Below are 24,944 nucleotides of genomic sequence, written 5' to 3'. Positions count from 1 at the left end.
CACCCAGCAGGATATCTGCCTTGTTGGCTTTCCCCCTCACCCTTACCCATAAGCGCTCGACCTTATCATCATAATTGCCGAGTTCTACACAATGGAAACACTCCCTAAGCTACAGAGCCACCCCACCGCCTCTCCTTCCTTGCCTATCCCTTCTGAAGAGCTTACAGCCATCCATTGCAGCACTCCAGTCGTGAGAGTCGTCCCACCACGTGTCTGTGATGGTGGCTAAGTCATAGCTGTCCTGCTGCACAATGGCTTCCAGCTCCTCCCGTTTGTTGCCCATGCTGCGTGCGTTGGTGTGGATGCACTTGAGCTGGGCTATCGATTTCACTCCCAACGTTGGCAGGGCAGCCTTAGGCTCCTCTCTAGTGAGCCTGGTGACGTCCCCTTCCCCCTTCGAACCCAGCTTAAAGCCCTCTCGATGAGCCCCGCCAACTCATGGGCGAGAATCCTTTCCCCCTTTCAGATAGCTCAACTCCATCCGTCGCCAGCAGGCCCGGTGCTGTGTAAACGTCCCCATGATCAAAAAAACCAAAATTCCGCCGACGGCACCAGCCTCTGAGCCATGTGACGAGCAGGGGAGTTTCCCTGTTCCTTTCGGTGTTCTTCCCTGCCACTGACGGGATTGAGGAAGGCACCACCTGTGCTCCTGATCCCTCACCCATCGCCCCAGTGCCCTCAGGTCCCTTTTGATCACTTTTGGGCTTCTCTCCGCAACCTCACCGTAGCCAGCCCGCGTAACCAATAGCGGGTAATAGCCAGAGGACCGTGCCAGAGCCGGGAGCCTCCTGGTAACGTGGCTGAGGCGGGCCCCAGGGAGGCAGCTGCCTTCCCCGTGGGCTGGCTCCCGTCGGCACGTTGGGCCCTCTGTTCCCCTCAGAAGGGAAGCGCCTGTGGCAGTTACCCTCCTCTTTTTCTCAACAGAGGCAGTCGTAATACGTGATTTAAATCAAGAGAATACAGAAAAATGTCTTTAAGGTTTTATACGTGGGTTCCTTTATTAAACGTCTATTTTGTGCCGCCGTTCACGCAAGTGTACGCAGTGCACTGCGCTCACGCTCTTCCCCTCCCAAACATCCGAACAGGCATGTAAACCTACATCTGGCTTTACAGCTCCGCACGTGGCTACCTCGCTCAGTTGCTTTTTATTTTCTATTCAATACGCACGCAACGGGCTGGTTATCTAAATAACCTGTATTCTGCTGTACGGGTCAGGCTAGTGGAAGGTTAATCAATATCAGGAGTTTTAATTCTCTGTTTAGATAAGAGAAACAAACTGCAAACATTGCACTGTATCTTGTTCAGCATTATTTTTTTCAGATTTTTCTTAACATTTCTTACATTAAAACCAGTGAATGAAATGTTTCTTAATTATAGTGTGATTATTCCTTTTGTGTGCTGTATCAAACTACATTTAAAATCACTTAAAACATACATGCAGAATTTTAAGATCATTTTTACAGTTAAAGAAAATGTTAATAAATTCTGAGCACGTAAAAACTTTCTTATTTAAATGTGAAAAAGTATTTTATTAGATAAATAAAGCGCTATCCACATGTAATGCATTGCATTGGCTGCACATGGTCCCTGTCTCCCCCTGATTTTAGAAGGAGCAGGTCTCATCCATTCACCCCCCCGTGCTGACCGCAGGAGAGAAGCAGAAGGGTTTTCCTGCCTGTCTCAGCTCTGAGTGCGTGAGTTACTGACCCAGACCGGTTGAATGAACTAAAATGAAACATTCCCTCCGACCCTTAATAAGACACTTGGAAATGATGGATTAACTTCTCAAGAAACTTTAATTTTAGGTGCTCAAGTAGTGACTTCCACCAGGCAGATGACAAAAATGTCTTTGTGATCCTGGGGGCAAATACAGAGGACAATACGGTGTTCTCATGTTTAATTTGACTTATTTTTATAAACTGTATTAAGTTCAGACATGAATCTAGGGTCCCAATTTTTAAAAAAATTTAATCAACGTGCATTTGGTTTACGTCAGTAAACCACTCACTCATAAAATAAAGGAAAAGGTGACGTTTCTCTTAAAATCATTTTACGCGCTTTAGGCAGTTTGTTCCCGAAGCAGTTTGTTCTCCTTGATTTGCATCTCTTCGCTCCCGGCCCCGCCGTGCGAGTTCACATCTCCCTGCACGCCGGGCGTTCCCCCGTCGATGCGCTGCTCGCGGCAGAGCAGGCTGGCGGCTGGGCCTCCCTGCGCCCGAAGGCAACGGCAGAGCGGGGCAGCAGACCTTTGCGACGCCGGGACGGGGAGAAGAGCCTTGCAGAAGCAGCCGGGGCCCGCGGAGACCTTCAGCCGCGCTGCCGGCCGCCGGGCTGGGCCGGACCCCGCAGGCACACGGCTTCTCGCCGCCCGCTCGCCGGCGCGCGTCAAAGCTGCTGCCAGCTCCCCGAGCCGCGGGGAGCGACGTGGGCTCGCCAAACCTTCCTCCTGCCGCATCGCCCCCCTTCCTTTCCCCCTCTTCTCTCAGCACGAAGCCGTGATGACCTGGAGGAACACATGCTACCAAATACTCCGATGAGCCCGTCGTGCTGGATTTTTCTTTGAGTCATTATTTTATAATAAAAGCCGCAGGTACCTCAGTTAGAATGAAACTGGTTTCTGAAAAAATATCTGTTTTCGCTCTCGGCTAGTTTTCCATCTGAACGGTGCATTTTTCTACCCAGGTAGAAAAATAAGCGACTGCGGGGAGATGGCAGAGGGCAGGGCCCTGTGCGGGCAGCCCCCGGGAGCCGCCGGCACGGCCCAGCCACACTCGGCTTCGCTCTCTCAAAACAGTCGATGCGTCCGTACGTCCCTCCAAACATATTTATCTGATTCCAGCTGCAGTACTTTTAGATTGGATGTTCACCCGATTACTGATTTTAATGTTATTTTACATAACAGAAAGCAACGCATTATAATTCTTACACTCAGATTTAACGAATAAACCCAAATACCACTGGAACGTTAGAAAAGAACGCTTCAGTATCTGTGAGACAGTAAAGCGAAGCAGAATACTTTCAGCCCGCCTTAACGTTTTAGCAAGCAAATGCAAGGAAATGCACGACTGCCTTAGCCTCCGCCAGAGAGCCGCGGAAGGTCCGAGCACACAGCCCGTAACGCGTTCTCCAGCTTCGTTCTACAGAAAAGCACCGACTCACTGAAGAGAAAGGCACTTGCCTGAAACAGGCGTAGGCTCATCCTGCTGCTCATTTTCCACTAATCTGATAATCAAAACTACAGCTTAGCTTGCACGCAGGAAAAATACACATTTGCATAGGGTTTGCCTGGTCTTTCCATGAACGACGCCTATTTTACTGTGTTAAAATACAGCCCTCGGAATTTCAGATGTAAGCTGAGACTGTGCCTGACTTCTAAACTGCAGAAAGTGATTTTATGGAAGGGATTTAACTCAGCTTTAATGAAACTAGTAAAAGAACTTTGAAACTCTAAAGAAAGTTACATTTTAATACTTGTAAGATAGTAACTGCAAGTAAAACACTCTGTGCGTTAGCAGTACGGATTTTTCTTTGTCAACCAAGCATAAAGATTAAAATACACGAAGCCTTTAAAAAGTAGCATGCGCAGCCATACACACAGGCACCCAGAAAATCCATTAATGTTTAGTAATTTTTAAAAGAAACATGCGAATACCGGGAAAACAAAACACTCGCAAGATGCCTTTTCAGGAAATAAATTAAAAAAGAAAAGAAAAGAAGAAAAAAAGAAAAGAAAAGAGAAATGACCAGCTTCTTCAAACTTACGTGAAGATCTAATCACAAAATTGCTTCTAAAATAATACATCTTAACCACAGCATCAGTCAAAACTAAAGTGTCAGCTCTGTAAACTGAGAAGAACATAAACCATTTTGCAGTCTTTCTTTATGCGCCTCTGTTGCGACTAGCATCTCACAAACCCCGGCAGCGAACTTCAGACTATGGGAAAACCCGTGTCCCCGCGGACGCTGCAAAGCCAGGAGAGGCCAGGGGAGCAGCGAGGGCCGCAGGACAAACACCCGCCGAGACAGAGCCCGAGACACACGCACAGGCCCCAAGTCCCCGATCCCGGACAGAAGAGGCTATCTGAACAGAAAAACTCTAACTTGTACGAGGTCTTCAGGGCTCCTGGTGTTCCCAGTGCGCGCGGACTGAGGACATTTCTTCCTTGGTGGGAAGGGTGGTGTCAAAGAAAGTTCTTGGGCGGCTTGGCAGGTGGGATCGCGGGTGGGAATAACCCGCTTTTTGTTTAAAACACAAAGCCATCTGTTTCTTAGGTGATATTTCATCTCCGATCCTCAGCTTTTTCCAGCACATTTCTTGATGCATATTATGAGAATCCTCCCCTTGAGGTTTTCCAGAGTCCATGTATTTTACTCCAGAGGCTTGACAACTACTGGAGGTTGAAAGAGCAAAGACGCTGGAATCCGCATCCACTTGGCAGGTATCTGCATGGATTTGTGGCAACAGCTAATTTCCCTGGGGGGGGCTGCATCATTTACTGGGGACACCATAATAAGATGCAGTTGTGAATCCTGGGTTTGTGTTTCTAGATTTTGCCATCCTTGCTGAAACGCAGAGCAGCTTTGCAGTAAAGCTAGGCCATCGCTGTTACTGCATAGCCGGTAGGAAGGGTGAGTTCGTGCCCACATCTGTGTCCAAGAAAAAAAAAAAAAAAAAAGAGATTCTTTGAATTAATGGTACCAGTCTTTCAGAAAATCCACTTAAGGCTTTATACCAGCTTTTTGAAGAGCGATGCACACAGCCTTACTTCTGCAGGACACACTTCTCTCACAAGCCTACCCCGCGAAGAGGCATCTCCCCCGTGGGTGCGTGAAGAACAATTTGCAACGTGGTTAACGCTTGGCCACACAAACGTCCCCCTTGTCTCTGCGGGTTTCTTTGCATCCCTCCGAAACACCTCTCTGATCCTCTCCCGTCGTGTTCCCTTCCCTCGCACCTGGAGCCGCAGCTTTGTCACCGCGGGGCTGGGCTGCACCCCAGTCCCCGGCCTGGGGCTCCTGGGCCACGCGCAGAGAGGGAGCCCGCACCGAGCTCCAGCCGAGCTCCAGGGGGGATCGCCGAGACCTGCGGGGGTTTGAATAGGCACTCTGCACACACGTTACAGTATCTCCCTCTGTTTTCACCTTTTCAGGTTTTAGCTGTGCTGCTTTATTATTTTAGGGGCCACATCACTTGTCATTAAAAACCGACTTGGTGTTTCATCCGTACTGAAAGCCTACAAGGTTTCTCTGTGGATGGTCTTCCTCACCAGTGGCCAGGAAGCGCTGGGCCCACTCCTGGGCCCAGGTACCGCCAGCCCCTGCCCGCCGCCTTCCTGCGCCCCGGGAGCAGCCAGCGGCGAGGTCCGTGGGGCGGGCAGCGACGCCGTCCTCGCCGCGCGCACCAGCCCTTTGCCTTCCCCAGCACCTTGCTGTCGGAGGCAGGGCTCTCCGGCCGCTCAGGCCGCGTGGAGGACACTGCCAAATTTTGCTGGGCTGTACTTAGTTTATCTTCTACGGCTTGTAAAAATGCTTTTGAAAGACTGGGCATGATTCTTCGTTTTCCCGACCGGCTCCACTTCTCCAATTGCAACAAATTATTACTTTTTTCCCTTTGTCTCCAAAGGGGTTGAACTTAACGGGCTTATCTTAACCTGTCTCGAATGAGTGCGATTCCGTTACCAGGTTGCCTGGGAATGGTGCCCACTAGAAGAGGTTGCTCTAGGACCGTTACTCCAGGACCAGTAAGGGGAGCTCAAGGCTTGTTTATGGTAGGTCCTACACTAATTACGTCTGCTGGCTAGCTCTTTCGCAGCCCTGCGGGTGACCAGAGCGCGGGTAGGTGTGCAGAAGATGCACCGACCCGCTGTTTCTTGCTGGTGGCGGGCGGGAGCATTGCCGGCTGCGGAGCAGAGGGAGGCGGGAGCGAAGGCCCCGGCCGGGCGAGGAGCGGCCGCCGGCTCCCGCGGGTTCCTCGGGGAAGGTGCGCGGCGCCGGGGCGGGCAGGCCCCCTGCGCCAGGCCCGGCTGGGGGAGGCCGTCGGGCAGCGGCCCCGCCGGCGCACGGCGCAAAGCAGCGTTTTGTCCGCCGGATCCCGCCCAGCCGCGTTGCGCTCCGCGGGCTGCGGCCGGGCGGCGGGAGCGGAGCGGCCCCGGGCCGGGGGCCGGGCGCCCGGCGGGGCCGCGCGACCCCACTCCCTCGGCGGCCGGGGCCGCCCGCCCCTCCGCCGCCGCGGCCCGGCCCGGCAGCCGGCGGGAGGGGAGCCGGGGCGGCCGCAGCCGCGCCCCCGCTCCGCCCCGCTCCGCCCGGCCGGGGCGCGGGGGGGCGGGCCGGGCGCTCGCCCAGAGGCCGCGGTGGCGGGCGCTGTGCGCCGGCGGGCCGGGCCGGGCCGGGCAGTCCCGTCCGTCCCGTCCGTCCGGTCCCGTCCCGTCCCGTCCCGCTGCGCCCGCGGGGGCCGGCGCCGGTGAGGAACTGCGGCGGGAGGCGGCGGCGGCGCTGCGGCTCCGCGCTGCTCCGGGGCCGCCCCGCGGGGCCCCGCTCGCCGCCCCCGCCGCCCAGCCCGGCCGCCGCCGGCGCAGGGGGGAGCCGCGCCGAGGGCAGGGCAGGGCAGGGCGGGGCGGGGCGGGCGCCGCTTCCCCCCGCGGCGGGCCACCGGCCGCTCCGCTGCCGAGCCCCCGGGCCGCGCCGGCGGCGCGGGGCGGTCTCCGCCGCCGCACCTCCTTCCCCGCCGCCTGCCTCCCGCGCCCCGCGCGCCGCCGCTCACACGGAGCCCAGGCAGCTGCCCGCGCCGGCCGCGCCTGCCCGCTGCCGCGGCCCCAACTTTTCCTCCCGCCTGTTGCAGGCGCCGAGCATCCCGCCCGCCGCCCCGGCGGCGATGGGGGCCGCGGGGCAGCGCCGCTGCTAGCCGGCACGGCGGGCGGCCGGCCGGGGGGCGCCTGCCGGGGCTCGCCGCCCCCGCCTCGCCTGCCGGTGCCGCTTTCGCGCTCGGCGGGCATGGAGGTGCAGCTGGGGGTCGGCCGCGTCTACCCGCGGGCGGGGGGCAGGACCTTCCGCGGGGCTTTCCAGACCCTCTTCCAGAGCGTCTGCGAGGCGTTCCAGGCGCCGCGGGAGGAGCCGGGCGGCAGCCAGCAGCCGCCGGCGTGCGCGCCCTGCCCGCCGAGCCCCCGGCCGCCGCCGGGCTCGCCCGCCTTCCTGCCGCCCCAGGAGCCCCGCGGCGCCGGGAAGGCGCTGCCGGCGGGCGGCCCCGCCATGGGCTCGCCCTTCCCCTGCGCCGGCGAGCTGAGGGAGCTGCCGTGCGAGGCGGGCGCGCTGCCGCTGCTGCCGCCGCCCGAGGCCGAGCCGGCGCCCGAGGAGGACCCGCTGGGCGACAGCGCCAAGCAGCTCTGCAGGGCCGTGTCCGCCTCCATGGGCCTGGCCCTGGAGGCGCTGGAGGCGCCGGGCGAGCCGCCGCCCCGCGAGGACTGCATGTTCGCGCTGCCCGCCGGGCCGCCCCGCGCCCCGCGCCCGCCCGGCGGGGACCCGCCGCAGCCGCCGCCCGCCCCGGCCGCCTTCGCGGGCGCGGAGGCCGCGCTGGCCGTCGACGCGCCCGCCGGGCCGGGGCTCTTCCGCGGCTCCCCGGGGCCCGCGGCGCGGCCGCCCCCCGCCTTCAGCCTGGCGCCGCCGCCCGCCCGCGTCAAGCTGGAGAGCCCGCCGGGGCCGGCGGCGGGCGGCGGCTGGGCCGCCCCGTGCCGCTACGGCTCCGAGATGGCCCCGCCGGGCCCCGCGGCCCCCTGGCCCGCCTTCTTCGCCGAGGAGGGGCAGCTCTACGGGCCCTGCGCCGAGCCGCCCGCCGGGCCCTTCGGCTGCGGGCGCGGGCCGCCCGCCGAGCCCGCCGACTTCCCCGCCGACGCCTGGTACGCGGCGGGCCGGCCGCCCTTCGCCGCCCCCGCCGCCTGCATCAAGAGCGAGCTGGGGCCCTGGGCCGAGGGCTACGCCGGCGCCTACGGCGACCTCCGGTGAGTACCCGCGTCCCGCCGGCGCCGGGATCCCGCGCCCCGCATCGCACCCGCACCCCGCACCCCGCCGGCATCGGCACCCGCACCCCGCACCCCGCCGGCATCGGCACCCCGCGCCCCCCGCCGCCTCCCGCAGCTGCCCCGGCCAAGCCGCACGCCCAGCCCGCCTCTGTCCCGGCTGCCCCGGCTTGATTCACCTCTCGCTGTCGGAGCCTCCCCGCTTGCCGACACGCTGCCGCTTGTGACCTGCTGGGCACGACTGTGCAGAAACGCTGCGCTGGACTCCCGGTGTTCGCCGCCGTCCCCCGGAGGTCGATGGCGTTTATCTCGTTTCGTTATGCGTCCGTTACCCCCTTCCCTGGGCCGCTCTAAGTGTGCGGGAATCGGGACGCTGCGCTTCGAGCACAGACCCGTTCGAGCTGGAGTTAAAATTCTCCCTGCACCTTGCTCCACCGCGAGCTCGACGAGCGGGGAACGCGCTGTGCAGAGCAAGCTGAAACTGCTGAATGTAGAGGCAGGGAAACACCGCATGGGCATTGAAGCTCTGTTTTAAGTACAGGTAGAAGATGTGTTTTAAAGCAGAGAGAGAAGAGTGTTTAGGAATACAGCAGAGGAGGAAAGGTGTATGGGTTTGAGAAGAAGGATTCGATCGGAAGTAATTTTTCCTGGTGGATTAACCTCAAAAAAGGAGATTAACAGTCTCTGTAACAGGGGTACGCATGAACAGGGGGCATACTGCGTCATCCCCTCTCATCGTGGCAAAACGCGTTCCTGCGTGAGAGAATCGCTGCAGCTGGTAGAAACGGGAGTGGGACCGTGACCGCAAAAAGATTTTTCTGCTGGCCTGGAGGCAGCCCCGGCCACAAGCAGTTGGTACGGCCTCGGCCGGGGTTTGCATCGTTGGAGTTGCACATCCGCATGCTCGCCCTGTGGTACTCTCTGTGATGGGAGCAAAGATTAAAGCCAACAGTTAGATTTTCCCCTTAAATTAGCACAGGGCAGATGCGTCATGCTCCTGCTTCTGTGCTTGTTTTGCTGCTTTAAAATGCTCACAGCTTTATCGGGGCAGTGTAGGAATTATCATCCACACAACAACTGACTTGGGGATTTTATGAAGAAGTTGAAGGCTTGGCAAAAACACTGGGCTAAAAGTAAGGCGAGGCCAGCGTGAGTCCAGCCGCGAGTGCCGCGCCGGTGGCAGGAGTTGTGTGGGCTCCGTGTGTGTTCCCCTGGAGTCTGGGTAAATCTCTGCGGAAATCGGTGTAGAGTGAGCCGGGGTGAATAAAGTTAGGAAAGTTTAACTGTCCAAATGCTGTCAATGGATGGTGCAGGTTTTTGACAGCAGAAGGCTCAGCCTCGTGACAGTTTATTTGCCTGCGAAGCCCGTGCAATGGAACCCCTCGCAGACGGAGTATCGCGGTAAGGAAAGCAGGTCTGGGCTCACGTGGTGGTCAGCGGGCAGTCGCGTGGGCTGGGCCTGGGCGGCAGTTGAATTTTGCCCGAGTCTTGCCTTAGAGATAAATGACATCTCCCTTATTCCTGTGGGAAATGCTGTTTGCTCCTCTTCCCTGTGGCTCCGTTCAGCGGGCCGCGTCCGTGTCCACGCTTCCCCTGGCACAGTGGCTCCGCTGGCAGACCTGCAGGGATCGGTGGAGTCAGAGCTGCCACAGAGAGTTTTTAAAATACCATTATCCTGTCATTTGAACTCCGTTGCTCGTAGGGCATTACCCGGCTGCTGCGAGAGAGCGACGGACTGACAGTATTTATACCCCTCTCTCTGCTTGGATGCAATTTTAAAATGCTGTAGGGAGAGTGGAATGCTCCTTTATGGTCTGGCTAAAGCTGTACAAGTTAATTGCTGCCAGGTTTATATTTCATCCTAGCAAAGTCTCCATTAAGTTTACAGCATGCTGCCTATCGATTGCTGTGGCTTTTAATTTTCTCCTGAACATGCAACAGTGCCAGTGCAGTGAGCAGCCTCTGCTGCAGCTGGAGCTGACGGCAGCGGATCGCGTACCCGCTTCCCAGGCAGCAGCGCTCGCACGGGAAGAGGGTCGTGGGAGCTAACGCGCTTTATAGTAAAGTTTGCTCACCAAAGGACGGTCTGCTTTGGACCTGTGCTCCCCTCCTAGCTTCTTGTGCTAGGTTTAAGTTCCTGCCCTACGCGGCACTGCGCAGAAAGCTTTATCCTCTTAGCCTCGGAAAATGTCGTCTCGGCATTTTCTTTGAGAGCGGTGGAGGGCACTTTGGTGGGCTCACTGCAGCCTTACCGGCCTAAGGAGATCTGCGCTTCAGAGCCCCGCGCCGTTGCAGTGCTGGCAGTGGCAGCCCAATCTTCCTTGAAGAAGCATAAGGAGCATTTTAAGGTGTGTTGCTCCTAGTTCTTCCCTTTTTGAACGGTCCTGCTTTGTACTAGCGGGACTGCATCTCGTCCCCCCAAGGTGTACCTCTCTTCGAAACCCCAGCTCTGCCCCGGTGCAGTCTGGGTCCGGTATAGATCGGTATTTTTGAAGTTAGAGGCACCCCCCACCCCCCTTCGTATATGACGTTAAAGCATGAACAATTTCTTAGTATTTTGGGGGAGTTGCTTACATTTTCTCTTCATGTAAACTACTCTCAATTGGGGTTTGGGGTTCCGAGTAAAAGAGTTTACCTCTCAAGCTGTGAGGGGGGGGGCCTGGGTCGCTTGAGGGATCGCTAATGGAAAATCGGGTGCTGGTGTCCACCTCGCTCCGGGATACAGCACGCACAGCTCGTAAAAGAAATGCTGTCAGCCGCCGGGGCTGCCTCGGCAGCCGGCAGGTCTGACAGGACCGAGTGAGGGTGCCCCCTCGGCGGGACCGTCCTCGCCGTTGCGTGGTCGGTGGTCTCCAGGCGCGGGGCGCGCTGGGGCGCGGGGTGGGGCGGGTGCTGGCCGCAGCGCCGGCGCAGACCCCTCGCTGCTGCCTGCCCCTTTGCTCGTGCGGCGGGGGGGGATTCGTCCGGGTTTAGAGGCACTGAAACAGTACGGAGGAAGCAAAGCAGGCATTAACACAATTTGATTTAGTTTAAAGCTTTTGATGTGGTGTACCTGATTGTGCCAGTAATGCTTACGTATAATTAACAAATTGATCCGAGCTTTTGATACGCTGCAGACTCATCGCTGTTTATCTTTGTGCTCTGGTTATTGCATAATTATTACCAGCGGTCTCTGAGGTGACTGAATAACCTGTCTTAAGAGTGAGGCGCAGCCCTGACAGAATAAATCCAAGGTTACTGTGTCAAATATGTAAGACCAAAACCCAGCACCGGGTAAGTGGTGTAGGCCTATTTGGTTTAAGCTAAAATGGAATCAAAGGAGGAGCTATTACTGAAGCAAGGGAAACAAAGGTGATAAACGAATTTAGGGGGCAATTGGCTCAGAAAAATCTAGCTGTCCGTGTAGGTTCAGACATGTTTTAAGTGGCATTTGCTATGGCTACTGCTAGCTGTTTGGTATCCCTGCGTTTGCTGGTTTCCCCTACCCGCAGGTTCCCTTCCTCGGTTCAGTTGCAATCAGCTTGGGCGAGTGCCATCGCCAAACATGGGTGTTTCTGCATCACCTGGCATAATGGCTATATAATCTTTTTGTGGCCAGCTATGTAATTGTGATACCACTTACAGATAATACCTGTAATAATTTCTACCTACTGAAGGAGGAGATAAGATTCTGATAAGAAGATCAAGGGCAGATACTGCACTAAGAGATGAGACGAGGCAGGAGGCGGCCACAGCCCGTGCCCGGCAGCCTGGGCACCGCTCCCGCGTCCCCTTCCCCAGGAGAGGCCTGGGGGACCCTCAGCTCTTCACTGGCGGGACTCAAAAGCCCTTGGGAAGGGGATGATGCTCCCGCCTGCTGCTGGCAAACAGCGATATTATGCAAATACTTCTTTTGAGGACAAGCCGTGCGTGGAAGAATGCTCTTGCTGAAGCCTGTCCCTCTGGCCAGCTTGGTAATAGCCGTACTCGTGGTCTGCAGCTGCTGGTACGGATCCGTGGACGGTGAACCTCGGGTGGCTGGGAAAGTCACTGACGTGCTAAAGCTTTTTGATGGTTCCTGATAAAAGCAGAAGAGAAAGCATAAAAAAAAAATTCTTCCTCATCACCTTTCAATTCTTGTTTATTCTTCTTTAAACTTACGCGTCAGGCACTCTGCTACCAGTGCTCTCGGCTGCAATCAGGTCCTTCTCCCCAGGCGCAGCTGAGGTTTTGCTCTTTTCAGGAGACTTTAGGCATCACGTTCTGACGTTTCTGCGTAGGTACGAGTCGTTGTGGGGCAAACGAATGCTGTCTTCAGAGCACGGCATCGTCACCAGGAAATGCCCTTTTCTTGTCTCTTTTGTTTAGCAGGTGATAGGGCTGATCGCTTGTTGCATCTTGTTTGAAAAACTACAGGTTCCATATTTTTCCTGATCGCTTCTAGATTTTGAGCGAGTCGTGGGTAGCAGCGTTTCCGTGTCGTGCCAGGCCAGCCTGCATCGCTGTTACTCACCAGGGGTGACTATGCCCTAAATTAGCAGTGAATGCTCCAGGTCGCAACAGAGATCCCAGCAAATTTACAGTAGGAGAAACCTTCCCTAGGACATGCCCGAAAAGTATCCTGAACTCGTGTAGGCGCTTGCCAAGCTGTCGTCAGTCACTGCTGACCGTCGGGCTTTTCACCATCAAAAGGGGAGCCCGGGGTGGAAGAGGGGACCCCCGACCCTGCGGCACTTGGCTGACGGGCTCCCTGCCTTCAGCAGCCGCTGGATCAGGCCGCTGGTTCGAAGCCTGTAGATCCGCAGGGCCTGTAGCTGCCTGCGAAGGTCTTCTGCAGCCAAGTTCTGTCCCCGCTTGCCCAAGCAGCGCTCCACTTCTCTGTGCAGAATCAGATCCACGTGGAGCACGGCTGAGTCACGGGTGGCTTCTGGAGCGCGGGGCAGGGCGGCTGCCTGCCTGGGCTGCTGGGGCTGCCTTTCAAACCGCCTACACGTGGACAGGGATGAAGCAGAAGACCTGTGCGAAGCTCGGGAGGGATGGGAGCTGAGCTTTCCCCAGGATACAGCGTTAACTAAGAGCTGCTTTCACAGGTTCCCTCCTGACAGGCACGACAAGGCTGTTGTAAACACAGCACGAAACGCCCGTCCTGCACCAGTGCGGTGTCTGGTTTAGAGAACTCGGGACTCGTTTCAGCGTGAATTGGCATGCTACCAGGCTGTGACAGGGCACTCATCTGTCCTGGCTTGAGTTACGGTTGTGAAACAAGTGATACACGGGGGCAGGGTAAGTGGAGTAGCCGGGATGTTCAAGTTCTGCGCAATTCTTTTTCTCACCTTATTCTCGCTGGATGGCAGCGGGTGCAGCGACCCCCTTGCGACCAGGGAGAGCGGCAGAGATGGGCACCGCCGGCTTCCCCCACGGCTGGCGTGGCCGCTGCGTCACCAGGCCCAGGGTGCAGCGGCTGCGGTTCCTTTCCTTGCTCCTGGGAGTTGCTGTCTGGAGGATTGTGGCATGCAAGCCGAAGCTCATTTATTTTCTTCCATGCTTAGCTGGTTGACTTGCTTTCATTTCGTTTTGAGGATGCCGATTTGTTTAGTCTTTCCCACGAGTTAGTTTTCATTTAAATTGATAAGTGAGATTATCCTTTTTCACAGCTAATTACCTAGGCTCAGCCCGCGGTGGTGTGAGGGCAGCAAGTGGCCCTTTCTAAAGACGGGCTGTTCGACTTGACGCTGGGCACACGTTGAAATCCGCACGAGGAGCCTGGTGCTGGTGGCGTAACGCACAGAGAGACTGGCTGTTTTTCTCTGAAGATGCCCAGAACAGCCCAGAAAACACTCCAGACTGGAAAGGTCGCGGTCCTTGTGTTAGCACACTGGCTGAGCCCACGGGCGTTAAAAAAGCGTCGGTACTCGCAATCCTCACCCAGGTTTGTGCTTGCCGGTGCAGCAGCCCGAGCGCAGTGCTGGCGGTGGGGAACGGCTCTGCCCGAGGGGCTGGCGCGGCCCCCTCCTGTGCCATTAAATTGGGATTTATGTCCGTGGCAATGCATGAAGGAAAAATAACCGTTTCCAATGGTCTGAGGTCCAGTTTTTCTGAGGTCAAAAGGGCGATATATTTCAATACACTGATTGTGAACGAGAGATAAAGCATGTTTTGTTGCCCGCATAGGAACCTGTGGCTTTGCATATTGCCATATCTGATCGCCGTATCTGAAAGAAAACCGTGCCGGTGCACAGCTGTGCCTTTCCACCCACCGTCCCGTCTCGGGAGGCTGCAGGGACGGGCAGCAGCCCCCGGGGCTGGATCACCCCCTCCCTCGGGACGTGCCTCCCCTGGGGCTGCCGCCGCACGCCGAGCCGGAGGACGGTGGTGCTGCCGCAGGCACCTGGCAGCGCGGCTGCGCTCGGTGACGATCTGTCACCACGCCGCCGAAAGCACCTGCGGGCATCGTGGCGTAGAAGGTATCGGCACAGGGCAGGGGCCGCGCCGTCCGAGGAGCCCGGCAGCCTCCGGTGGGTTTGCGGGTGCTCGTGTCGGGAGCGTGCCGCCGCTGCCGGCGTGTGCCTGCGGCACGGAGCGGGCGATTCCTGGAAGTCTCTGCCTCAAACCCTTGCTTCGGATTGGGGAAGGTGTGGGACAGTCCCGGCAAGAATTGAAGCAGAAACACTGTAGTGAGGCAGTGAATGCCGAATGCCATCGGCCGCCCGGGCAGCCCCTCCGGGCCATGCGCAGCTCCCCTCGCCTCCGCTCCGAGGACCCTCCAAGGCCACGCTTGGCTCCAGGCAGGAGGCAACGGCTCGCTCTGCGTCCATGCCAGGGTGGCACCTTTGGATTGCGTGCTCCTCGGCAAATGAAAGATAAAGGCGTTTGAGAGCAAATTTCAGATGGTCGGTTCAAGGCACAGTGAAAACCGGAGCTGGTCGGAAGTCCGAGGCAGTGCGTGGTGGGAAGGGACGCCTCTCACAGGCATGCTCCTGAACTGGGAGGAAAACTGGAAACATTGCCATTTCCTGCAGGAAGAAATTCCAAAATTTCCTAAAATATTGGAAATTTTTTTAGTCACGTGGGAACATTTTGGTTTGGTATGATGAAAGCAGTTTCATTTCACAGAGTTAAAAATAATTTATAATAGAGAGCAGTAGTTCAGGTCTTTGTACTTTTTTGTCGTTCATATTAACTACATTTTTGTCTTAGCACTGAGCTTCGTTCATATTTTATAGATTACTGATTTTAAAATGACTGTCCTAATTTGCCATTTCTGTATTGGCAATTGTTATTCTAATTGGCTTTCAGTCTGTGCTTGGCACGCTCGCTGGTGCCTGTCCACTGGGCTGCTTCAGGAGGCTGTTTAGTTTGAAATGGATACTTTCCGCTTCTGATTGTGGGCTAAAATTACAAAGTTAAATATAAAAGAAAAGAATCGTATTATTTTATTATCCTGTGGAACATACTGAATTTATCAAATGAGCATTTACTGAAAGAAAACTATTCTGTGGGAGACTTTCTACTTCTTCTAGCAAAAACCATTTGTTTCTCTGAGCTGCTCTGGTAGGTCCCAAAGATCTGCGCAGTGGCCGTATGACCCTGGCAGTTCGACGCCGGAAATACATAGAAAAAATGAAGTTCCCCCTTGCGCGGACGTTCAGCAGGAGGCCTGGGAGCCTCGTGCCCCTGAGATCGTTGCAGGCCCCGGGGCTGCGGTGCTGGCCGGGGCCGCGTCCCCCCCGCAGCCAGGGCGGGCCGGGGGAGCGGGGGCTCCTCTGCGACTGCACCGGCGAGCGTCGTGCAGCTCGGCCGGTGCGCAGCAGCTCACGGGGGTGACCTGTGAGGCAACCCCGGTTGCTTACGGAGGTCCTGAGCAGCCTCTGCCCCTTGTTGCGCAGTTTCTCAAACCCCTCCTTTGCCATTACAGCTGGTAGAAATCTTGATGTAGTAGCCCAATAAGCCTTACGCCTCCGCATACACGTGAGTTTTTACAGGAGGATTTTAGTGTTTGGTATATCGCAAGATGATGTACGTAAGTTGAGAGGTATCAGCTACGCCCGTTTTGCTCTATTCCCCCTGCGTTCCCCTGTTGCACTCTCAGGGTGTTAGCAGTCTTGAACGCATTTGCAAGTGGAAAAAAAACCAGCACGGCATCGTAAGCCCGAAGGCGATGCTAAGGAAGAAGCGTCAGATGAACCTGGCTGCCTGAAGGGCTTACGAGACATGGTCTTTTCGTCCTCTTGTTCAGTTTATTTCAATATTTTTTGCAATTTAAAGTGAATTTTCATTTTTTGAAGACTCTTTTCTGCCAAAAGGGACATCTGCACTAGAAACCGATGCAAAGCAAACACCGCAAAGTCATCTCAGACAGACCAACTGGCTTGTGTCAGCTGGGAAGAGGCTGCTCTTTGATGCCACATCAAATTTGTGACGTGACACAGAGGGCATGGGCACGGGCACCTTCCTTTGTTATTATTGTTAGGTCAGATGTGAGCATTTGCCAGAAGTGATCTCCTCTCTCCTTGGATGAACCCATTTCTACACCATATTCATAGGAACGCAGCAACAGCAAAGTTTTCTGCATGGGTACCGGATCCTTTCCAGCTCTTTCTTTTCCTCAAGAGAGCCAGGAGACAGTGTGCACAAGAGGCAGATGTCCCGTCTCCCTTTTTAGTGGAACATTTATGCCCGGTAAGCAATTAAGAGACAGATAAAGGCGTGTCATCTTGTCGTGGTTTAACCCCAGCCAGCAACTAAACCCCCCCAGCCGCTCGCTCACTCCCCCCTGATGGGTTGGGGGAGAGAGTGGGAAGGGTAAAAGTGAGAAAACTCGTGGGCTGAGATAAAGGCAGGTTAATAGGGAAAGCAAAAGCTGTGCACAAGCAAAGCAAGACAAGGAATTCCTTCACTCCTTCCCACGGGCAGGCCGGTGTTCAGCCATCTCCAGGAAAGCAGGGCTCCAGCACGCGTAACCGTGACTTGGGCAGACAAACGCCATCACTCCCAACGTCCCCCCCTTCCTTCTTCCCCAGCTTTATAGGCTGAGCGTGACGCCCTATGGTGTGGGATGTCCCGTCGGTCACTGGGGTCAGCTGTCCCGGCCGCGTCCCCTCCCAGCTCCTTGTGCCCCCCAGCCCACGCGCTGGTGGGGTGGGTGAGGAGCAGAACAGGCCTTGACTGCGTGTCAGCACTGCTCAGCAGGACCGGAAACATCCCTGGGTGATCAGCGCTGTGTTCAGCACAAATCCAAAACACAGCCCCATCCCAGCCACTATGAAGAGAATTAACTCTACCCCAGCCAAAACCAGCACACATCCCTTAATACCTGGCCGGTGCAGGCATGCCATCCTGTCTGCCGACCGTCTTCCTCTTGTTTTCATAGTTACTGGACTGAAAACCAAACTGTGTTATTGCAACTTCTCGTTGCTACCAGGGGTCAAGAGGTAGCTCCAGAGCGGACCTCGCTGGCTTCTGCCCTGACGGGCACCGCAGCGGGGCACGGCTGCAGCCGTAGATGTCTGGCAGTGTCTTCTGTGAGCCGCTGCTTCAGCTGGATGTTCTCCTCCCGCACAGGCTGGCACAGATACCAGCAGGGAATACCTGGAAGATGCTCTCTGCCCACTACAAATCTGCGTGGGAAACCTGCGCGGCAGCACGGCCTTAGAGGGACCGGTAACCTGCTCAGAGTCCTTCCTTATAGCCCAGGCTTCGTGGTCCAGCAGGCGATGAGTGGGGGGAGGCCACAGGACCACTGCCTGGGTCTCATTACTGTTCTTTGAAGAAGTCTTGGGGACAGCAGCGGATGCGTTACCTTCCAGTGCCGAGGGTCGCACCGCCGGCTGTTCGGATGCTGCCACACCGGCTCTGTGATCCAGCCTTCGCCCGCGGGGCGTCCCTGCCCAGCCCTGCTACCGCTCGCCTCAGGTGGGAACGCTACCAGATCCGGGTCCCGCTTCCTTTCCCTCTCATCCTCGGCTGCCGAGGGCGGACCAGCCAGCCCGAAGGCTTGGTCCCTCAGCCCGTACCGGGCCTGGCACGCTGCTCAGTGGGGTTGGTTGTTGGGTGCAGGGTGCTGTGCTTGTGCTGTGCCGTATGGAGCACCGTGCCGTCACCCCCTCTCTTCTGCAGGCCAGGGCAGCCCTGACGGCTGCAGCGTCCCGCAGCGCGCTCCCTGGGCGAGGGAGCCGGGCACGGGCCCCTGGGCTGCAGGCACGGAGCGTCCACCGTGCGTCCAGTAGCCTCACACGTACGGGTCCTTGCGAAGCTTGTTCTGCTCTTCATAAGAGCTTTAAATTAATTAGTACAAAGTGTAACTTGGGATTTGACTTTGACTATGAACAGTAGGAGGATTCAAGGGACTTTTATCTGATATACAAAAGCACATTTGTTTTCTTGTGGGTCCCTTGTCGTTCAGGTCTTTTGCAGAGAGTGATGCTGGCTCATATGACAGAAAGCCAAATAAAAATGCTGATTTATTTTGGGGAGCGAGAAGCAAATCTTAAATTTTGTGTAGATCCTTAGGAGTGAGAACAATACAGTCCCAGCGGCCCCATGGCCCGCGGGGTTGGTTAGCACCCGAGCGAGCAGGGTGGCCGGAGCCCCAGCTGGGACGTCCAGAGCCTCAGCTTCACAGGCCGCGGTTGCAGAGCGGCGAGCCTTCCTTTGGAAGCGCTTTGGGATCCAGGGGTAGGAAATGGGGTCTGATCGTTAAGAGTGTTTGCCAGAAAAAACTAAAGCCTATACGAGAAGTTGTCTTGTGAACTTCAGATTTGTGCCATGCAGCAGAAAGCGTAAATTTTGCTCAGAGAAGAAGGAGCCTGTGGAAGAAGGGGACGTGTCCCTGCACGGCTGCAGTGCCGCTGGCAGCGCCGGTGTCCTGCTGACGAGGGCCTTGGGGTGAGCGAGGCAGGGAGCCTCCTCCGTCACCGCGCTCGTGTGCTGACAGCAAAGGATCCCCGTGATTTCCTGCGGTCCCGGTGGGAATCCCGAGAGCAGGGGCTGAGGCTGTGGGAGGCGTTCATCCCCTGCTTGCAGCTCGTGCAGGGGGAGTTAAACGTGGGCCGCGAGGAAGCTGGCAGCCGGCAAGCAGCAGTCTGGCTGGGCAGGTGAGCTGCGCTCGTGACCGGGTAAAAACGTCTGTCTCTTGGGAGGGAGGTGTTTCAGGGCTTGGGATTTACAGAACACAGGGCAGTATTGATGCAGGGGAAGGGAAAAAAATGTAGAGATGACGGTCATTTTCCGTCATTCGACAGTTCTCGTCTTTTTGGGATGCCAGTTGTGAGAACAGGGCCGTGAGGAGTCAGTGCCGGCGGTTACGGTGGGAAAAGGAGCCGAGATAAACGTCAGCTCAGCTGTGGGGGGGCACGGGGGGGCTGCTGGGCTGGCGGTGGGCTCCCCCAGCCCCGGCCGCCTTGGTCCAGCTGGCCCACGGGTCCCTGGGGACCCCCGGCCTGCGCCGGGGGACCGTGGGGGGTAACTGGCAATTATCTGTAGGTTTGGGCGTGCTATACAGGGGGACCCAAAGGGAAACAGAAGGTGGTCAATGGCTGCTTTATGCTTTTATCCTCCTCTGGCCAGGGTGGGGGTGTAGCGCTCTGTCGGTCGGTGTCACCGCCCTGCACCGTGTGCCGGCGTCACCGGAGGCTTTCCCGGCTGTCTCTGCGGGGTGGCTGGACGCGGTAATGTGTTCTCCCATCAAGATACGGAGTCAGTTACCCTTCAGCCGAGGAGAGCAGAGTTCGTTTAGATTAGCGAGTCTTTCATAGCGTTCGGGAGGCTGATGTAGTTTGAAAAAAGCCTGACGGCTGCGTGCAGCCCGGCCGGCCCTATGCGGCCGTGGGTGGGCGATTGGGCACAGCCGTGCCTGAGCCGGCCGCGCCGCTGCATCCCGGTGCCTCCCGGTGAGGAATGAAGCAGTCCCTCCTTAGCAAGTGAAAGGTGAGGAGTATTTCCCTCACAGGGAATCGAAGGAGTACGCCCGCGTGCGGATAGATCGTTTGATGGCTGCATCTGGGTGGATGAGCGTGCCTGGCTTTTGAGCTGGAGTGACCTCGTCCAGCCCTGACCGGGCGTTTGAGGCTGAATGCCGCGGAGAAGCCAGGCTCTGTTTGTTTTCCTGCGGTGGAAGAAAGCAGTTTGGTCACTTTGGGATTTTAACTCGGACGGGCTGGTGGCCCTGCTATCGACAGTCGCTGCACACTGTGTGGACCAGAACTAGCTTTATTTTTTAACAATAATAGTGGTATGAGTAAGCTCATTAAAATAAAAGGGTACTGACCCAGTTGTCATGGCAAAGACTTGAGACGGAGGTTCTTCATCCGTATTCCCTTTCACTGTATCCACTGCTGCCTCTGTCTTCTCCGCTGATCTGCCTGTGCTGCCTGTGCTCCTCATCCCCGTCCAGCTACAGCTTAATCCTTCTACCGGCTCTGGGCGTGGGGCAAAGCGAAGAGGAGCGGCCCCGGGAGAGCCCGGTAGCCTGCGTCGCTCGGCGGTGCGATGCCGCGCTCACCCGGGCGAGGTGCCTGCCGCAGGCAGCGTTGGCAGTTCTTGCAACGTGTGTGTGTTTTATTCTGCTTTGAAAATAATGATGACAACCCTGATTCTTCTTGTGAGTATTTTTAGGTGAAGTTCAATATATCCTGTAGCAGTAATAAAAATACTACCAGTGATAGTGCTTTGTGCTTTTATGGCACTTGTCTTCTGAACCAGTTATGAGCAGCAATTCATTTAGCCTTCCGGCAACCATGCAAAATAGGTATTATTTCTTTTCCGTAGATGGAGGGAGGTGAGGTTTGTCATGAGCCGGTGGCTCTGGCAGCAGTCCCTCAGAGCGTACGATCGGCCGTGGGCTGTCGGAGCTGGGCTCCCGGGGGAGCTGGGTTAGGTTTTGTGCTCGGTTTTGGGAGGGAGTCCTGCAGAAGCGTGCTTGTGCACTGGACTTTGTGCCCTGTCGATAGTCTGTTTACTTTAGCAGACCCGAGTGCTGTCCTCGGGGATGTCTGACCCCGTCCAGCTCCCAGACACCGGGACTGTTTGCAGGAGAGGGGTTACGGGAGTGCAGCGTCCCACCGCGGGGGACCCGGGCGGGAGCCTCCCCGCTCCCCGGGTGCCGGCGCGGGTGGTGGCAGAGGGAGACGGGATGGGCAGGAAGGGCAGGCTTGGCTCGGGCTGCTCTCTTGCCTCTGCTTTTTTCCTGTTTCGTGCAATCTGAGCAGAAGCCAGAAAGAGCAAGGTCACCCGCGCTCCTCTGTGGTTCGAAACTCCCCAGCCCCCCCTCTGGGGAGGCCTTTTTACATAATGAGAACAAACGAAGTCAAATGCTGACACGTCCTCAGAAGCGGTAAGAATGACTTGTTGGGACACAGGCCACAGATTAAGTGATTTTGCAGTATTAGAAATCATCTTAAAAATATAGCCCAGCTCTGCAGGTATTTATAGCTGCTGCCCTTTCCCCGGGCAGCGGGCAGCCGTCCCGCTGGGGCAGGAATTGGGTGCCTCCCAGCTCAGGGCATCTTGGGTGTCCTCACAGGACGAATTACACCCCACGCTCTCTGCAGGTCTCCTGGTGACTTTTCTGTGCAATCAAAAAGCGGAATGGAGCACACCATAATAAATAAGTAGCGGTCCCCAGTCAGGAGCAGTGGATAAGCCCGTGTTTTTGCTGGAGGGGCTGGTTGGGTGCCTCCATCGCGCTGCCCGGGGCGTGGGGCTGCCGAGGGGCTGCGTGATGCCATGGACCACGCTGAGCTCCTCGAGATTGCAGGCAAGGTGGCTGCCGCTTCCGAAACAGCTCTGGGAGCAAAAGGTATGTCTTAAGTACGGCTTAGGAAGTCAGTGCAGAACCGCCAATATTGGGACACCAGTACTGTTCGTATGGGGCATCCTCTGCTGCGAGCGCTGCAGGCAGCCGTCCCGCGAGTTAGCCGGGGAGCGCGGCCAGGCGCGTTTTACTGTACATAACCGTAGTGGAGTTTGGCGGGTCTGCGCCGCGGAGAGCTGGACTGCCTCCAGGACACACTCGCTGTGCGCCCGGGCCGGCAGAGCCCGGGTCGTGCTCTGCAGGGTGTGTAGAGCTGCTTCAGCGCACCGTGCGGTGTCCCGGCCGCTGCTCGCGCGCTGTGCACGGGCATAGCTGCAATGATTTAACTGGTTTAATGTCTGTAGCAAGGCGTCTTTGACAGGCGGCGCTGGGAGGGATGTCCCTGGGTGCTGGCCGCCTGATCCGGGGTCCCAGCACCGCCTGCGAAGCGCGGGGTTAAGCTCTTGCCGGAGCCTGGGGTGTCTGCTGCGCTGGTGAATCATCTGAGGATGGGTGGGTGTGTGCTGGGTGGGTGCAGGCTGGTGGGTGCCCTCTCCCTCCGCAGCAATGTGCTCCCACTGGGACTAGAAACTGGGGCTGGCTGCAGCCAGCGGCTTTGGGAAGAGCCTGGGGGGCAAATCCTGCGTTACAACAGCATCTTCATCCATGCTGCCAGACCAGCATCCTGCTGGGCGTCCCTGGAACTGCTGCCGTCAGGAGCAGTCCCCACAAATGCCAGAGGGGAGGCTGCAAAATTCCTACAATACATTTTATAAAGTCACTGGGACATGTTCATCTCCTGGGACGAGCTGGGAAATGGGACTTTGCTGGACTTTGCTTCCTCTCACGCCATGTTCTCACTGGTTGGGGAAGGCCTTAGAAGGCTGCTTCTTGTCTTTCCCAAGATGATACTTAACTTCTTTTTCTGGAGTTTTCTCACCAACCCTTCAGCAGTTTGACTGGTGTTACATATTTTAGCTGCATTAGCTTCTTTGCTGGTTAGAAATGGCAGAAAAAATGCTTTGACCTTGGCCTGTGTGCTGAGAACAGAGTCCAGGCGCAAGTTTTTGTATCAGTGATTTCCTAGCGAAGGCTCCTGCCTCCTCCCCCTCCCCGCCTATCTGGAGCGGGCAGCAGCAGCACCCGCACATTTCTGACGTGCCGCTGGGGAGGGTTTGGATGGGCTATCGCGGCAGCTCCTCTTTCCTCTTGTAAAAGAGAGAAAAGGAAAAAGTCATTTGTGTGCAGATCAGGTTAATTGCTTTCATCTGGGTAGCAATTAGATGCGTTAACTGGAAAATGAAATACCGCATGCAAAGATTGTTCAGATGATCTACATTTTTTTCTTGGATCATGTGCGTGTGTGCATTTGTCGGCATGCGTCTTCTTCTACCCGTGGACACAACGCATGGTTTTTGCATGCGTATTCTCTTCTTATATAAGTAACATCTCCATCCCTTGCCCCGGTGCCCGCAGCAACCCGTCTGCAGACACTGCCTGTGGAGGAGATCTGGGGAACGGGCGCTTTGCACCACGCCGTCCGTGGGAAGGAGTGCCGGTCACGGGCCCCCCTGGCTGGCTGGGCTCTGCGAGCCTCTGTGCAGGGACGTCGCGGGGGTTGGCGTAAAATCGGCACCTCTTCTTGTCACTGCTCAGGCACACAGCTGAGAACTAACCCTCCACGTCACCCCCGTCCCTTCTCCCGCTGTCTGGAAGTGCCGGCTCTGTTCAGCAGGGGAGGTCTGGGTGGCACGTGTCCAGCTCGGATCCAAAGCCTGGAGCCGTGGGCCCCGTGCGGACAACGTCCCCTCCTTGGCTGGCTCCAGGCTTTGTCCCCGTGCGTGCTTGTACGCTTCAGAACATGTGAGGTCATCCCAGTTAGCTCAGCCCGTTCACACGGATTTAGCTTTCTGGTTTTCAGTTATTTGCTTTGGTTTTGTATGTCCCCTGTGGTTGGAAAAGAAAGTCTTTCCCTGATAATACAATCTTCCACTTGCAAAGAAATCTGTTACTTCCCGATCTGCTCCCAAGTCCCCAGGAACATCTTTAAATGGTTAGAAAAAAATTAGTAGCACAGGGATTTTTTTCCCTTTCTTGTTTACAGCGCAGCCTGTGCCAAAAGCCCGGTCCTTGGTTCCTGGCCCTTTCGGAGGGTGGCTTTGAAGGGGGAGCAGAGCGGGGCGCCTGTGGGACGGGATGGAGCATCCTCGCCCCGTAGCCATGCTGAGGGTGGGACGGGGCTGGGCAGAGGGTGGCAGCTGAGAGGGGCCCGGGGGGCAGCGGCTTTCCCTTTGTTCGGCTCCCCCCCGTTTTGCCACGTTGGTGCTTAAACACTTCAGTTCTGGCCTGAGTTGGCAGAGTTGCCCAAGTCCCGCAGGGCTCAGGCGGCAGCCTGAGGTTCGCAGGGCAGCGGGCCAGTCCCTCCGTGCGCCTGTTTCCAGTTAACGGGGGGGGGGCTCTGTGTGTCCGCGGGGATCCCCTGGGATCAGCGGTGATCCCTTTGCTCGTGCCCGCGCGGGCGGCAGGGCAGAGCCGTGCCCTCGTGGCCGGAGGAGAGGATGGAGCTCTCTGCCCCCACGCGCCCTCCGGCTTTCCAAGAGTTGGGGTCAAGGTGGGTGCTCGGCCGCTTTGGCAGCTTTGTCCTGAGATGACTATCTTGCTGCTCGCTCAAAAGAGAATTAAGAGAACACTCTCAAGGCTAGGAGGCCTAAAATTAGACGTGGCATCTGTGTTTTGGTTTGCAGGCAGGCTTAAAAGAAAACGATTCCTGGCTGCTTTCATTCTTCGCCCGCTTGGCAGAGCGAAGCAGAGGTGAAGCAGGCAGGGTGCTGGGCTCAGCAACGATTGCAAAAGCGCCTCGGCTCTCCCGGGGCTTCGCTGCCCAGCAGGGCCGGCGCGCCTGCAGATTGCAGCATCTGTCTGTGGTTACGGGGGTACCTCCCACGCACGCGGATCCCCTGGGATCGGCCGATTGCTGCTGCTGCAGGGTTCTGCTCTCTGTATTTCTCAAGAAATGCTTTCAGCCCCCAAAACGACAGGTCCGGCTGTCCGTGCCTTGCGTCACTAAAAGAACGTACCAGCATCAAGGTGACGTTTCCCAGGGCTGTGCCGGGCTGGGATGCCCTGGGCTCGCCGGGAGCGTGCCGCCGGGTCCGTACCAGCACAGC

At 57.0% G+C, this 24,944-nt stretch overlaps 2 protein-coding genes across 2 annotated transcripts in view; one reads left to right on the top strand and one right to left on the bottom strand.

Moving 5' to 3' along the window:
• EDA2R (ectodysplasin A2 receptor) overlaps nucleotides 1-24,944 on the bottom strand; it is a 311,154-nt gene that overhangs the window by 116,520 nt on the left and 169,690 nt on the right. The gene's annotated exons all lie outside the window — the stretch shown is intronic.
• The window catches only part of AR (androgen receptor), a 63,970-nt gene continuing 45,632 nt past the window's right edge, over nucleotides 6,607-24,944 (top strand). Inside the window, exon 1 of the mRNA XM_075513505.1 lies at nucleotides 6,607-7,991. Within this exon, the coding sequence (XP_075369620.1) occupies nucleotides 6,991-7,991 (1,001 nt within the window). The 5' untranslated portion in view covers nucleotides 6,607-6,990. The remainder of the gene's footprint in view (nucleotides 7,992-24,944) is intronic.

This window comes from Mycteria americana, chromosome 10 (assembly GCF_035582795.1).
Source record: "Mycteria americana isolate JAX WOST 10 ecotype Jacksonville Zoo and Gardens chromosome 10, USCA_MyAme_1.0, whole genome shotgun sequence".
NCBI lineage: Eukaryota > Metazoa > Chordata > Aves > Ciconiiformes > Ciconiidae > Mycteria > Mycteria americana.
Note: the sequence above shows the minus strand (reverse complement) of the source record. Positions and strands in the feature narration are given on the sequence as shown.